The 14,001-nt window shown below is 44.8% G+C and overlaps 1 protein-coding gene across 2 annotated transcripts in view; it reads left to right on the plus strand.

The window, feature by feature from the left end:
- Positions 1-14,001, plus strand: part of CPPED1 (calcineurin like phosphoesterase domain containing 1) — a 175,085-nt gene that overhangs the window by 69,947 nt on the left and 91,137 nt on the right. For both annotated transcript variants that reach the window (XM_084881152.1, XM_084881151.1), the window contains exon 3: positions 2,276-2,698. In XM_084881152.1, the coding sequence (XP_084737278.1) occupies positions 2,276-2,698 (423 nt within the window). The remainder of the gene's footprint in view (positions 1-2,275; positions 2,699-14,001) is intronic.

The raw sequence follows: 14,001 nt of genomic DNA on the forward strand, positions 1-14,001 counted from the left end.
AAGAGTGGCTCTCCGTCTTCCTTATTACTAACTTACCTTATCAGGATTAAACATAAAACATTTCAGTGACATATGGAAATTCTCAGCTCTTAGGGAAGGTAGCTAAAAGTAGATGAACATAAAAGTTGGCAGAATTTCTAAATGGATCCAACCGATAACTGTGGCAACTTAACCAAATCTTTCAGAAATGGGTGCAGATCAATAGGTGAAAACAAAGAATAATGGCAGAGCATCTCTGTGTCACACCACGAACGAGTGTGACTGCGTGGGAATATGAGGAGCTGTGTGTTCAACAATTGGAGAACACACCTTCTTCATATGCTCACAGGGGACGCGAGGGAAACTGGCGCACACTTGGCTGTAAAGGGAATCTCGCCACTGCTACTCCCTTTGTAGTTATAACTTATGAGATGTTCTTGTGTGTCCCTCCGTTTCTTTCCCGAGTTATTTCTACCAGTTGCTACTTCACCTCTGCCTACGTTACGACCATCTAGGATCTAGATGAATTCCTTCATTTCTGCCTTATGGTCTTTCTTAGCTGTAATTGCTTCATAAAGACTTTCTGCTTTCCTTTAAATTCATGATGGAAATGAAATGATGGGTGTAATTTTCATCCGCTATGGCAACCTTTTCCAGGTGAGTTTTCATCACCCCCCAGGAAGCTGGGCAGCTCTTCTCATCTTTTTTTCTCGTGCTGTCTTTGCACGATACTAAGCATCTTCGTCCGGACTAACTTGGCGCGGGAAGCATGGCCTTCCCCCACTTGGCTTTTCTTAATAACGCTTCATAACTTTTGAAACAGATGGGTGCATCTGTCACGTCCTTGACAAATTACCTGGCTCCCCAGTTTGAAGGGAAGACCTGGCTCCCGGGAACGAAATCAGAGCCTTGTACGTAGTCTGCACTCAGTAATTATTTGTTGAATAAATTAGCATAGAGGGGCTCAAAAAACAGATGTGGGTTTGAATTGGTCATTTTAGAACCCATCTATTAAAGATTTGATGTATTATTATATCAAGTGTGGAAGCCAGGAATCTGAGGGAGTCAGGTCTCCACACGCTTTCCAATTCTGAAGCTAAATCTGGGGTGGGGAACATCTGGCCCGTGGGCCGTATAAGGCTGAGATGTCATTTGGTCTGTTCCTGCCAAGGCATTAGGGGGAGTTAATTAAATGTTTGACCAAATATAGCAGCCTACTTTTTAAGTTGATAATTTTGTATGGCGAATGATGTTATAAATATCCAAATGGCATTCGGCAGAACAAAGCTTCCCCACCTTGAGTTAAATAATCATCTCCAAACTGAATCCTCTGCCAGGGGGGCACACTTAATATTAAGACATTGAGCATTTGAGCTTTTAAACACCACTAATGGAATATAAAAAAAAACAAAAAACCTCTTTCTCTGCATGGGGGGCATTTAGCGAGGTGCATGTGCCAGGATCAAGCCATTCGGTCTCTAAGAATTTTTCCCATAGAGGTGCTCACACAGTCTGCAAGGCCGTGTGTATATTATGAAACGCTTCAGTTTGGGACTACTGCAGGGGTGCTCAGCACGACCCACTGAGACGGGGCAGGACAGTTTCAACTACAGTGGTGCCTCGCATAACGAATGCCTTTCACAGCAAACTTTGGACAGGTTTTTCATGAAACCATCGGCCAAAAAGCAGAAAATGGATGAAGATGTGCAAGATTCGGTACACTCTACTTAGTCTGTCTTAAAATTAAAAAAAATGTGTGTTTTTTAAAAAAAAAATTATGTTTTTAGATGTATCTAAATAAAAATATGTCATCTTAGCATATTTTTTTTATGTCATCTTAGCATATTTTATGCTACAGAACGAATTATTTTTTTTAACATGTATTGTTATGGGAAAACGCGTTTCACATAACGAACTTTTTGCATAACAAGCTTGCTCCTGGAACGAATTAAGTTCGTTGTGTGAGGCACCACTGTACCTATACCTATTTTCCATCTAAACCAAAGATAGGAACCAAGCTTTACTAGCATTTAATAGTACAGTGACTCCACCATCCTTCAGTTGACACGTTGGGTCAGATGCCACTTAGTCACTGAAATCCAAGGCATCCTGAGGGAAGGACAGTTCTACCCAGGGGGCAGTGGTTTCCAACTCGCTGATTTGCTTTTAGCATAGGATTGCTTTTGCAGTTTCTCTCTGCCTGGTTGAATGAATTTTTAGATTATCCCCTCTTATTTCATGTGAATAAGTGTCAAACGACCTCGGCCATTTTAGAACGTGACCCTCACTCTTGCAGGGATGCCCTGGCGGAAGGAGCAGACGAAGGACCTGCAGCGGGTGCTCAGGAACGTGGACAGTGACATCCCGCTGGTCCTGGTGAGCGGCAACCACGACGTGGGCAACGTCCCCACGCCCGAGACCATCGCCGAGTTCCAGGAGACGTGGGGGGACGACTACTTCAGCTTCTGGGTCGGGGGCGTCCTGTTCCTCGTCCTCAACTCCCAGTTTCTGTACAACGCCTCCCGGTGCCCCGCCCTGAAGCAGGCCCAGGACCAGTGGCTGGACCAGCAGCTGAGCGCCGCGGGGCAGCAGAAGTGCCAGCATGCCATCGTCTTCCAGCACATCCCCCTCTTCCTCCAGAGCATCGACGAGGACGATGACTACTTCAACCTCACCAAGAGCGTGCGGAAGGAGATGGCAGACAAGTTCGCCAAAGCAGGTAGCAGCCGGGCCCCAGTGTCTGGGTGGAAGGGTGGTCCGAAGGGGAGGTTTCCAGATCCTTCTGCCCCTCCACTGCCTGGCAAAGGGGTTCTGATTCAGCTCCGTCACTCACTGGCCGTGAGGCCTGGGACAGGCTGCCTCAGTGTCCTCATCTGTAAAGTAGAACAGCAGGAGGAGCCCTCATAGGCTGGTTGTGAGATTAAATGAGAAGAGGCTGAAAGCATTAGAATAGCTCCTTGTCTATGGGCACTAATGTTGTGACAGATGCTCACAGCTGGGGGGAGGGGGCTGCAGGTAGGGGGTACTGGGGCAGGGTCTGAGTGTGACTACATGTGCCCCTGCAAAGGGAAGATGCCAGGGCACCTTTTCTCCTTTCTCTGAGGAGCAGGAACTTGCCACGGGCAGATGATCTGTAAGAGCTAAGCTTCCCACTCCCTCAGGTCTAACCGGGGAGTCCTGGGTGGGCTGCCGTGGGCAGGCCCTGGGCCTCATTGGCTCTCCTTTGGGAAGGACCATGTCTCCTCCAGAACCAGGAGAGAGAAACGTACATGGTGTGATCTCAACATTAAATGTTACTGTATGTTTTAAGTGGTCATGCATTTGACACGTGTGTGCACACTCACATAGCATGAAGAGGCTCCCTTTGTGGCTCTGGTTTCTGGTGGCACTCTGTGCAGCACTAGCTCACACACCTCTCTTCTGCCCCTGGTAGCACCTGCAGTATTCCTCTCGTGAACAGTGGTGTGATCTGAGCTGCCCCCAGGTACCAGAGACCTGGCAGGATTCCAGTTTTGACAGCTGTTGTGTCTCTTGTTTTGGTCCTAATGCCTCTATTTAGATCTTTCCAGAGTGCACTTTATCAGACTTTTCTAAAATGTAAATGTGTCGGTTAGGAGCTAAGGAGAGGGAGGTGGCCTAACCAAGTGGCAATCATTCATTAGAATTAAAAAAAAAAAAAAAAATCCTGACACTCTTCTTTTCATCTTTGATCATTAAATGAGTTCGCATTCACTGGTGAAAAGTACAATAGGCCCTTCTGTATTTTTGAGGCATTTTATAAAAAGCTTGCATAATTGGAGACATTTTCCAACTGTTCCATGGAGATGAAGTTAGAAACTATTAAGGTCTTTGAAATTTTGTGCCAAGCTTGAGTTGGTGTAGAAAACAGTTTTGGTGACAAGGAAATAAAGTGTCAAGATGGCATCAGCACCACCATGGAGACTGTTTTTTTAACAAAAAATAACGCCAGAGAGAACATTTTATGCCACTCAAATGATTCCTTTCATATCAAATGTTAAATGATGCAGATGCCATCCACGTGGCTGCTCTTTGTTCTCTGCTGTTGTCAATCCCAGACTTGAGTGGCATGTGCTTCGGGGTTTCCCATCGAAGGGTGGAGCACATGCGGCCACCAGCACCCCAGATGGTAAGACCTGTGGATTTTATAGAGAGAGCCCGCAGCTCTGACAGGGCATCCTCGGGGAGCCTGCTGCCCACCGCCAGGAAGGCATCAGATCTGGGCTGTGCCGGCCACCTCCCTGTCAGGATTGGTTGGACACCAGGGCTGGCCTGCCATGGAGGCGGACTCCACTTGCCCGCGTTCCCAGAAACAAACATCTACCACCAGAATTCCAATTAAATGATTCAGTGTGAGACTAAAACCCTCCCCTCAGCCCTAGCACAGTCTCTTCCCAAGACAGAGCGCGATGGGGCTCCAAATTATCTGGAGGTTGCTTGCTAACCAGGGGACAGAGCAGGGTGCGTTTCTTATTCCTCTCAGTACTTCCGGCTCCAGAACCTGACGGACGGTCCCCAGCAGGGCTTCCTTGCCCAGGGAGACTCTGATATGTCATGTGCCTTTTTGTTTTGCCTCCTGATATCTCTATCCTGTCCATGTCTCTCATCCAGGTCATGGCACAGCTCTGACCTGGTGCCCGGGCCCATTCTTCCCCATTCCAGTCCTTCTCCCCCTCTTCCACTTCACCTGGCCACCAGCTGCTCTACTCAGACACCTTCAGGATGAGGTGCCCCAGCCCATCCCCCTTCTTGGCTTTCCTGGATCCCAGCCGATTTGTATGTCTTGCCTTGTCTGATTCCCCCACTGGACTCAGCTCTCAAACAGAGCCATCGTTGTAGTCACCTGCATTCAGGAGGCCTGGCTCTGGGCTCACATAATAAATTCCTCATCAGTATTTGTAGGACAATGAATGGCTGAAACTAAGACTCCTTCCCCACCCTGACCGACTATCCACAGCCCGTGTCCTTGTTTGGCATCGCTGTATGCCGGCCGCAGAGCAGACCAAGTCCAGGTTTCTCAGAGCTCCTGGCACAGCCTTCCATAAGGTGTTCGCGTGTCAGCGCCCATCACAGGGCCTCCAGGCCTTTGGTCTTGTGCATCCTCTGCTCTGATCCGCATGCTGGCTCTTCAGGCTCACAAGCAGGCCTTTCTCACTTCACAGCTGGCCCCAAATTTCCTGCCAGGCACCACCTTCACCTGTGAGAAGGCGTCCTCGTGGCTACTGCCTCAGGATCTCCCCTAGACGCGCTTACAGGGAAAACCAGGGAGATGGGTGCTCAAACTGCAGTCCCTGTCACTTTTAGTGGCTTAACCAAGCCAGGCCCTTTGCTTAAGGGCCTTTCAGACACAGAACAAGCCACAGGCAGCATGGAGAAGAGATGGCGTCAGATGTGGACGCAGCTCTGGCAGGCCGAGTGACCTGCTTGGTGGGGAAGCTCAGGTAGGTGGGCTCTCCTGGGCATGTCTGCTCTGCGGCTCAGTAATGCAGGGGATGGCCCCATCACAGCAACGTCTTTTGAACTCATTTTGGGAAGCCAGAAGTTCTAGTGACATTTTGTAAAATCAACTTGAAGACCATGATGAAATTGGGGGTGGTGATGGTATTTAATACTGCCTCAGCTTTTCCCCACAGCAGTATTACTCCCTACTCCTGCTGCAGCCTCATTTATCTCCTGCGTTAAAATGCCACAGAAAATTTGTCAGAAGCTCATCAGAATATCCAGGTTAGCTTTTAATTATGATAATTGTGTTGTTATAAAATACCCTTTTAAAGAGCACATCCCTCCTCAAACCACTCTGGAGGTAAAACCCCGCTTCCTCCCAGCAAGCTTAATGAATAATTCTGAGTCATTGTGTGGGATGAATAAATGATTTAATAACGAGCATCAACAATCATCTCACATTGTTGCAGTAATCTCTAAATGGAGGAGGTAAATGAGGAGGAGGGGTGTTACTACACAACGGGCAACCTTGTGTGGAGGGATGCCGCCTCTGAATCCGAGCCTGCGGGCTTCCCGGCACAGGTTTCCCTAGAAACGGATGCATTCAGTTTCTCTTTCTGAAGCTCAATAAAAACCTTAGTATGATTTAAAAAAAAAAAAAAAAAAAAAAAAGCGTTGTCAATAGCCAGTACAAATAAAGAGCTATCAGGGCGGGACAGATGCACAGCTGTGAAGCGGCTGTTATTTTCTGTCTTCTTTTTGCTCTGCCTGAGGATAATCAATTTCATCTCATCTAGGGGATGTCGAAATTGGCTTTCCCCACAATTCACCTGATACCTGGTTGGAGTTGCAAAGATAGGTAACAGATAATGAAATCTTGGTGGAACCTGGCCACTGTCTCCGTCCCTCGTGCCTTTTCTAGCAGAAGGTTAATGTGTGAACCAGCTAATACGGATTCCAATTTAAAAATTCAATCTTAAAAAATAGAAGTCTAACTCTTTAACTGTTTGCTTTAATGTCTCGATACCTTTGCTTTTTTCACTTACGGCAGAGAGATCAGAACTGTGTAGTAGAGAGCCAATAGTGAATTTGACAGTTATAAAAAATATCAGTAAGTTAATCTTTTCTGCAAATTTGATCAGTGATTTCCCAAAATTATAGTTTCATCTCTAGTATTTATGCTTAAAACAAACAAACAAAAAAACTAGAGAGCTTTTAGCCCAATGTTATCATCTTACAATTCACTTTATGGGAAAAGTAAGACATGAAATCATACTCTAACATCTTAATTACATTGTATTGAAATTATTTTAAATCCTGATTTTTTTTTTTTGCATGAAGTGGAATCCCAGTTTAACTTTGTTCACCTTTGTAAGCCCAGCCCCTAGCTAGCCAAGATTGTCCCATAGTAGCCCCTAATAAATAAATATTGGTTAGTGGGGTGGATTTAAACTTGATCAAACCTATTTATTAGCAGAATCATAGGTAATGTCCATGTTGCCTGTGGATTGGTGTCCACCCGCTGACTTTTAGATGGGAAATGCCTTACCTAGAGCAAGGGTTGATAAACACTTTCTGCAAAGGGTCAGAATGTTGTGGAGCGAACGTGAGTAAACCACCACTGGAGTCCAGACCAAATTAAAATTTAGGGAGCCTTTTAGAGCCAGCCGGCTGACTGCTCTCTCCACGCAGCCCCGACCCTTTGTGTCCGACCATATTTATACCCATTCACTGCCTCCTGTTTTTGTAGAGCAAACAATTTAAAACAATTTAAACAAAGTAGTTTTTCTTAGGTAAAGTCAACATGCCATTTATATGGGGTCTTGGCGCCTGGTGGAATAAGTAACTGCATCCCGTTATCAGGAAAGTTGACAGTGATCTATCTTGTAAGGCTGTTTTGTTAGTTGTAGCTGGGATTTATGGCCAAGTTGACTAGGAGGAAGCATGCTCAAAAATTCCCACTCTCTAACAAGAAACATTGGACTAGTCTCTGTAGCATCTACTCAGCTGTGCCTCCGAGCATGAAAGCAGCTACAGAGGACTCCTAAGCAAATGCCGTAGCTTAGGATCATTCCGTGCTGCTCCTCAGGCTGTGCTCCAGTAACAATTTACAAAGCCATGGTTTTGCCTCCTCGGCTTAGAGAAATGTTCCTATTATAGTGTGTAGCTCTTGCTCTTCCCGGGCCTTGCCTGCACTGTGCATGTGTCCAGTTCCTCAGGGGAGGGTGTGAGTGGGCGAGGCACGTCCCACTGGAGGCCCCTGATGTAATTGGAGGTGGGGGTGGAGATGGGAAGGTACATGGGGGCACTTAAAATCCAACTCTTGAGTGTTTAACATGTGCTAGGAAAAATATAACTAGCTCATCAATTTGAAGAAAAATATTAGGTAAATAACAGCAGGGGTAGTATGCCGGTCAGGCAGAAATTGTGACCGTGGAAGATGGGTAACACCATACAACACCAGGGGGCACAGACAGGCTTTGACTTTGGACAGACCTAGCTTCACATCCTGCAGGGCTGCCCCCCAGGTAAGTGGCTGAACATGAGTTGGCGAATATCTTTCCGCCTTGGCTTCTCACTAGTTAAATGAGGAGTATCATCCAAACCCGGAGGGTTGGTATGACAGTCAAATAGAGTGTGGCGTGTAAGCATCGGCACCGTGCCTAGGACATAGTATGTGTTTGATAAAGATGGTTTGTGGTTATATGTTGTGAGCCCCTGGCAGGCAAATGTGCTTCGGTGGGTCCGGCTCTTCCTTTAGTGAGAGCAGGGCTTCTCACCCTGTGGTGAGGAGGGCCAGGGTCTTTTTGTAGGGTGCACGTGAGTAACTGCAGGTGAGGTCAGGCATGTTTGGGGACATGCCTGCAATGTACTAGCATAACGTTATAAATCGAAAAAGCAAGGAATTAGCAACTCTTCATAATACAAACTACAGTGAGAGAAGCTGGACAAAAATCTCGTGGCTCCTAGGAAGATAGTCACAGGGAATCTGAGGTGGTTCAGGATGGATGGCGGATGTATGTGATTTTTAGGTTTACCTAAAGGATGTACTAGTTTAAAAGGTTGGAAATCACTGAACTAAATGCACAATTCCAATGGAATGGAATGATAGAATTTGACTTTATTTTTTTAAAGTACATACCTTGCCAATTAATGTATTAGTAAACACACCTTTGAATGCATAACTTCATAGTCATGTTTTTCTGAATCTAGCAAATATGTTCACAAGGAAATGGTGAGCATCTTATGTGCCCTCTGTTTAAAATGCATTTTAATCAACTTCTAAGTCAAGCTTACAAACTTCTTTTTTTAAGCTCTTGTAGAATCAGGAGTTTCTTGGGGCATATCAGCTTGAGGAATTTACCCTCTGTGATTTATTTTTTATGATTTGGTTTTGAGCTTATTTTCCCAGACAATTCACCATAAAACATCCTGCTTTAGTCATTTGAAGTCTGTGTTTCATATAAAACTAGATAAAAGACCAACTGCCGAAGCTACATCTGGTGCGATGTGATGGATTACATTTCTCACTTTGGAGGTACCCTTAACAGTTGGACTAATTAAAACTAAAATCAAGTCCTGATGGTAAATATTTATAAATTGAGAATCTGGCATGTGTAAGTGTGTGCTGCTGGTTCCCCAAGTTAAGTCAACATTCATTCATTCAACAGATAGCTGGGGCGGGAGGTAGGCTTGAGGACAGGCATGAACAACACAGACCCGTCCTTCTGTACTGTGGATCACTCTTACTCTGAAAATTACAATCTTGTTGAAAAATCCCATTGCAACATTTCCAAAAGGAGCCAAAAGTGCATGGGAAAGAGCTGTGTCTAAGGTTATCAAGTCAAAATATTACCTCCTCTCTTAATAGGTCACACTTTAAAAACAGCAGTTGGTGTCACTTTCAAATGAATAGTGGGATTTCTTTGTCAAATTGGAATATCCCTCAGCCAGCTGAACACTCACTTTCTATTTTGTATCTATTAGACTTGCTTTCACATTAGAGGCATTTGCCCCCATTGTGTATAACAGTGTAAATACAAATTGAGGATGTTGTAGTGTAACATAAGCTAAAAATTGCTTTAATCTAATTTTTCTGTTTTACTTAACAAAAATGATTGTTGCTGATTCATTTGGAAGTGAAGGAATAGCACCCATTGGGGTGAAGCCTCCTAGTGCAGGCATGGCTCTTCATGCCCCTGGTCACAGCCCGGAGGGTATTTTGACCGTCTGTGGGGCCGCTGAGGATACTCAGCACACAGTAGGAAGGAGCAGCTTCTCTGGCTCCTGAGTCCTTCTTCAATTGAAATTATAGACACACAAGAGGAAGGAAAATAATTTTTCTTAGATGTCTCCTTCATGTAGGCACTGTCCTATACACCTTTGGGCATCCAGGTGAGGAGTTCCCTGCAGTAACGCCCAGGAGGAAGGGGCCTAGTCTGGAGCCATTGTGGTGCTGCCTTAGCCACGAGCCTCCACTGGGCCACCGCCTGGGTGGGGTCTGCTCTTCTGTCTCCCTCGGGGCTGTGACCTCACTTCCTCTGTGTACCACTGAAGGTGTACCTAATAGAGCAGTTTTCCTTCTGAAAAGGCAACTGGCTAATGTCCAGTCTTATTGTTACTCCCTTAGTGTCAGTGGCTTCCTCATTGTCACCGCAGCCTGCACAGCAGCCTACGGGATGTTGGCACTCTGCACTTTAAGACCAGCAAACTCCGGTACTAGAGGCCATGTCACCTGTTCAGGTCGCACAGCTGTGAAGGGATCCCATGCAATAACCCAGCACCTTGACACAGTGTCATTAGTGCTGTTTATATTTTCCATCTTACTGTTATCATTATCGATACACAAATAAATAAATGGCAACATTAGGTAAATTGATGTGTAAGAAGTATATTTTCTCTTTTTCCATGAGACCCTACTTCTGACCCACTGCTGGGTTGCCAGAGTGTTGCCAGAATTGGATCCAAGTCTTTGTGAACATGTCTTCTGCCACTCCTCTGCCATGTCCCAGGATAGCCCCATGTTGTGCCACCGGTGGGTGCTAAAAACCACAGGGTAACCAACTGCCATCAGTTTTACTCCAAAAGCCATTTAAAACACAATTAACATACTATTAATATGATAATTCCAACCACCCATTAATAATATGAAACTACAGGTAGTATTGTGTGTTTATAGACAAGGACACGGAGGCACAGAGAGACCAGTCAGCGTACCCAGATTCACACAGCTGGGCTCACGTCCAGGACTCTGACCTGGGGCCTAGCTCTCATGTTGCTATCAGGGTAATGAGCAAAGTGTGCATTGGGCTTTTCTTCGCAGCAAGAAAAGAGGAGCCAGGCCAGCTTGAGTTGGGGCACCCACCCTTAAGAGCTGTCTCAGAGAAGGAGCTGGCCCAGCCAGACACCCATGCTCAGAATGGGAGTGTCTGAAGGTGCAGAGTGAGGGCCCAGGGAGACCTCTGGGCGTGGAATTCCCCTCTGGCCTCAGCAACGAGCAATTTTCCTTTCAGACTAAGCCTCTGAGTTCATTCCTTCACCTTGAGTGTGTAAATTGTGCCTTCTGCCAGGAAGATGCTGTTTCTGTTGTTTTTCTTGAAACAGGGAGGGAGTTGTGCCACCCTACAGACTCTCTGAAGGGCTCCCCAGGGGTACAAGTTCAATTTGGCTCTTAGCTGAGAATTACAAGCCCCTGCAAAAGCTCGCTTAAAAAATGGGAACCGTAGCTCATTGAAAATAATGGTAAAATAAAATTAAGGTTGATTTGAGACATTATCTTGATAAAAAAGATAAATTAATGCAGCCAGTCTGTGTCCACCTGGTAAAGTATTGGTTGCTACTGCATTTGCACCAACTCTTAGAATGAACAAAGAATAAGTCAAATGTTGGCTTTGTTTCCTTAGCCAAAGTTGTCTGAAATAATTGTCTGACAGCACCCCTACATTTTACACTTGGTGCTGACAGCAGCATTGAGGGTCATTTGTGTAAGAGGAAAGATTGCGGTTCATCAGTTTTCCTGAGGGCCTGTTTCTGAATCCGTCAATAATCTGATTATTGCCTCCAGCGGGTGTTTACTCTGCCGGAGCTTTATTTGTCGGTGACTTCCCCATAATTGCACAGCTCCCTAGTGTCACTTGCCTGGCTTTATGAAATCCTGCGTCTCTAAAATGATTTGTCATTTAACACAAAGGTGCCGTCTGCCTGGTTGGGATGTTTTGAGTAGGTGGCTTGGTTTATAAACAATCCATTCATGAACGTTTTCTTATTACTAAGAAGTTCATACAATAGAAATCATATCATATAAGCATTTTAGAAGCATAAGAGTATGTCATACACAGTATTATCTTGTGTCATTTTAACCACAAAACACATAAATGTACCACATTCATTGAATTCCTTATATTATAGTACACAAGCTGTTTACCGTTTTTTTTCTGATAAAGATTACTGTCATGAACTTCTTCATGTACAAACAAGCCCAAATCTTAAAATAAAGCTGCTTGTACATTTTTTAAAAATATATTTTATTGATTTTTTACAGAGAGAAAGAGAGAGGGATAGAGAGTTAGAAACATCGATGAGGGAGAATCATCGATCAGCTGCCTCTTGCACACCCCCCACCGGGGATGTGCCCGCAACCAAGGTACATGCCTTTGACAGGAATCGAACCTGGGACTGAATGGGACCTTTCAGTCTGCAGGCCAATGCTGTATCCACTGAGCCAAACCAGTTTCGGCTGCTTGTACATTTTTAAGTTTATAAAGCAAATGCCTGAAATGATCTTGGTAAGGCTCAGTGTGATGAGAATCGTGTTTTATTGAAGAGGTTCTGCACTTTTGTTGGAGGGGTTATTGCTGCTGGGATGGAGTACTCTGCTTGTTGTCACATTCATCCGTGCACTGGTGAACACTTACTGCGCATGCTCTCTGCATTTGGAAACTGGGAACAAAGGTATGCAATCATCAATCCTTTCCTCAAGAAGCTCAGAATCCGGGAAGGAACCAGACTCCCTATCAATGTATCAATAGAAGTCTCAGAGTGGGGACTTCATGACACTTTAGTTATTTACGTATTTAAATTTCTCTCTTTATAAATCCTACTTGACAATGTGCAGTTACTTTGCTAGCTACCTGTTTGGATAGGGGCGTGTGAATAGTGTCCGACCTGTTGCCATGGATGACCTCCACATCAAGGACATTTCATCTGCCTTCCTGTTCTGTTCCTTTCTTCTTCCTTCATTATTTGTTTTCTTCCTTCCTTTACTTTAATTCATAATAGCCTTTACTTCATGGAGTGTTTGCATGTAATCACTCCATCAAATGTGTGCTTTGGGGGTACCCATTCAGTTAATTCGGTAGATATGGAGTTGCCTATTCTGTGCCAAACCCAGACATCAAGGCAAAGACCACTTTCAGGGAAAAGAAATCTTTTTGGGGAGATTGATTCATCAGTACACAGAAGCATTGTGATTAGTGCCCCATTTCCTATCTTTAGATCAGAGTCACAGAATAGCCATCCTAACCTTGTCAAGGTCAGGCTCTGGCCAGGTGCCCACTCCTTATCATGGTAAAGCTGACCGCCTCTGGGACAGCCCGAGACAGTCCAAGGGACTTGGTAATTGTATAAAAATTACATAATCATAATTTTTTCTTTCCTAAAAACTGTGAAAGCAGATCTTACTGATGTTAATATTCGTTATCTGTGGGTGGTGGGAATATAAATGTTATATTACTTTTGGGGCTCATTTTATTCTAAGTTTCTCAAAAAAATGAAAAAAAGAGTAATGAAAAGAATCCCTTTAATGAGGTCTAGGCCAGTATTGGCAGACTGTTTCTGCAAAGGGCCAGATAGTAAATATTTTAGACTGTGGGCCAGAGGCAAAATTGAGGATATTACATTGGTTTTGTATAAACCTAAATTTAGCGATTTAATAATATAAGCATTCTTAGCTCAGGTTCCTTATAAGCAAACAGACAATGGGCTGTGCTTTGCTAACCCCTGGTCATTGCTAGCGCTCATATTTAAGGAAAACCATTAAAAATTTATGCCATTTAGCACTTTCCAAACTTAATCTCATCTAGCCACAAGTAGAAGTCTAAAATCGAAGAGAGGAAAAGATTTTTTTCTTTCTGGTGACCGTGTTTTAGGTATTTTAATAACGCACACTCTGCCTAGGGTGTGTTTCTCACTTCCAGTTGTCACATAGACGTGGCCTGGGGGACTGAGCCACCTTCCCCCTCTGTGCCCCAGCACTGCCTCGGACCTGGGCCTTGCCATGTCGAATGCATGATGTTTCCAAAAGCAGTTTCACAAACAGCATAAAGGGTGTCCAGAAGGTCACTGAACAAACAACACTTTCATGGAGTCCTGCAGAGCCCACTCTGTCAAGGAGAGGGCCTGCGGCCTCATTTGAAAGAGCTTCCAAAGGCCGGCTTGTAGAGTCTTCAAAAACAGATGAGTGGATCAGTGCATGCTTTGGCAAATAGTAGAAGTTCCTTCCTTTTTACGGCAGCGTAGTATTCCATTGTGTAGATGTACCACAGTTTTCTAATCCACTCATCT

This window comes from Pipistrellus hanaki (assembly GCF_964339955.1).
Source record: "Pipistrellus hanaki genome assembly, chromosome: 4".
NCBI classification, from domain to species: Eukaryota; Metazoa; Chordata; class Mammalia; order Chiroptera; family Vespertilionidae; genus Pipistrellus; species Pipistrellus hanaki.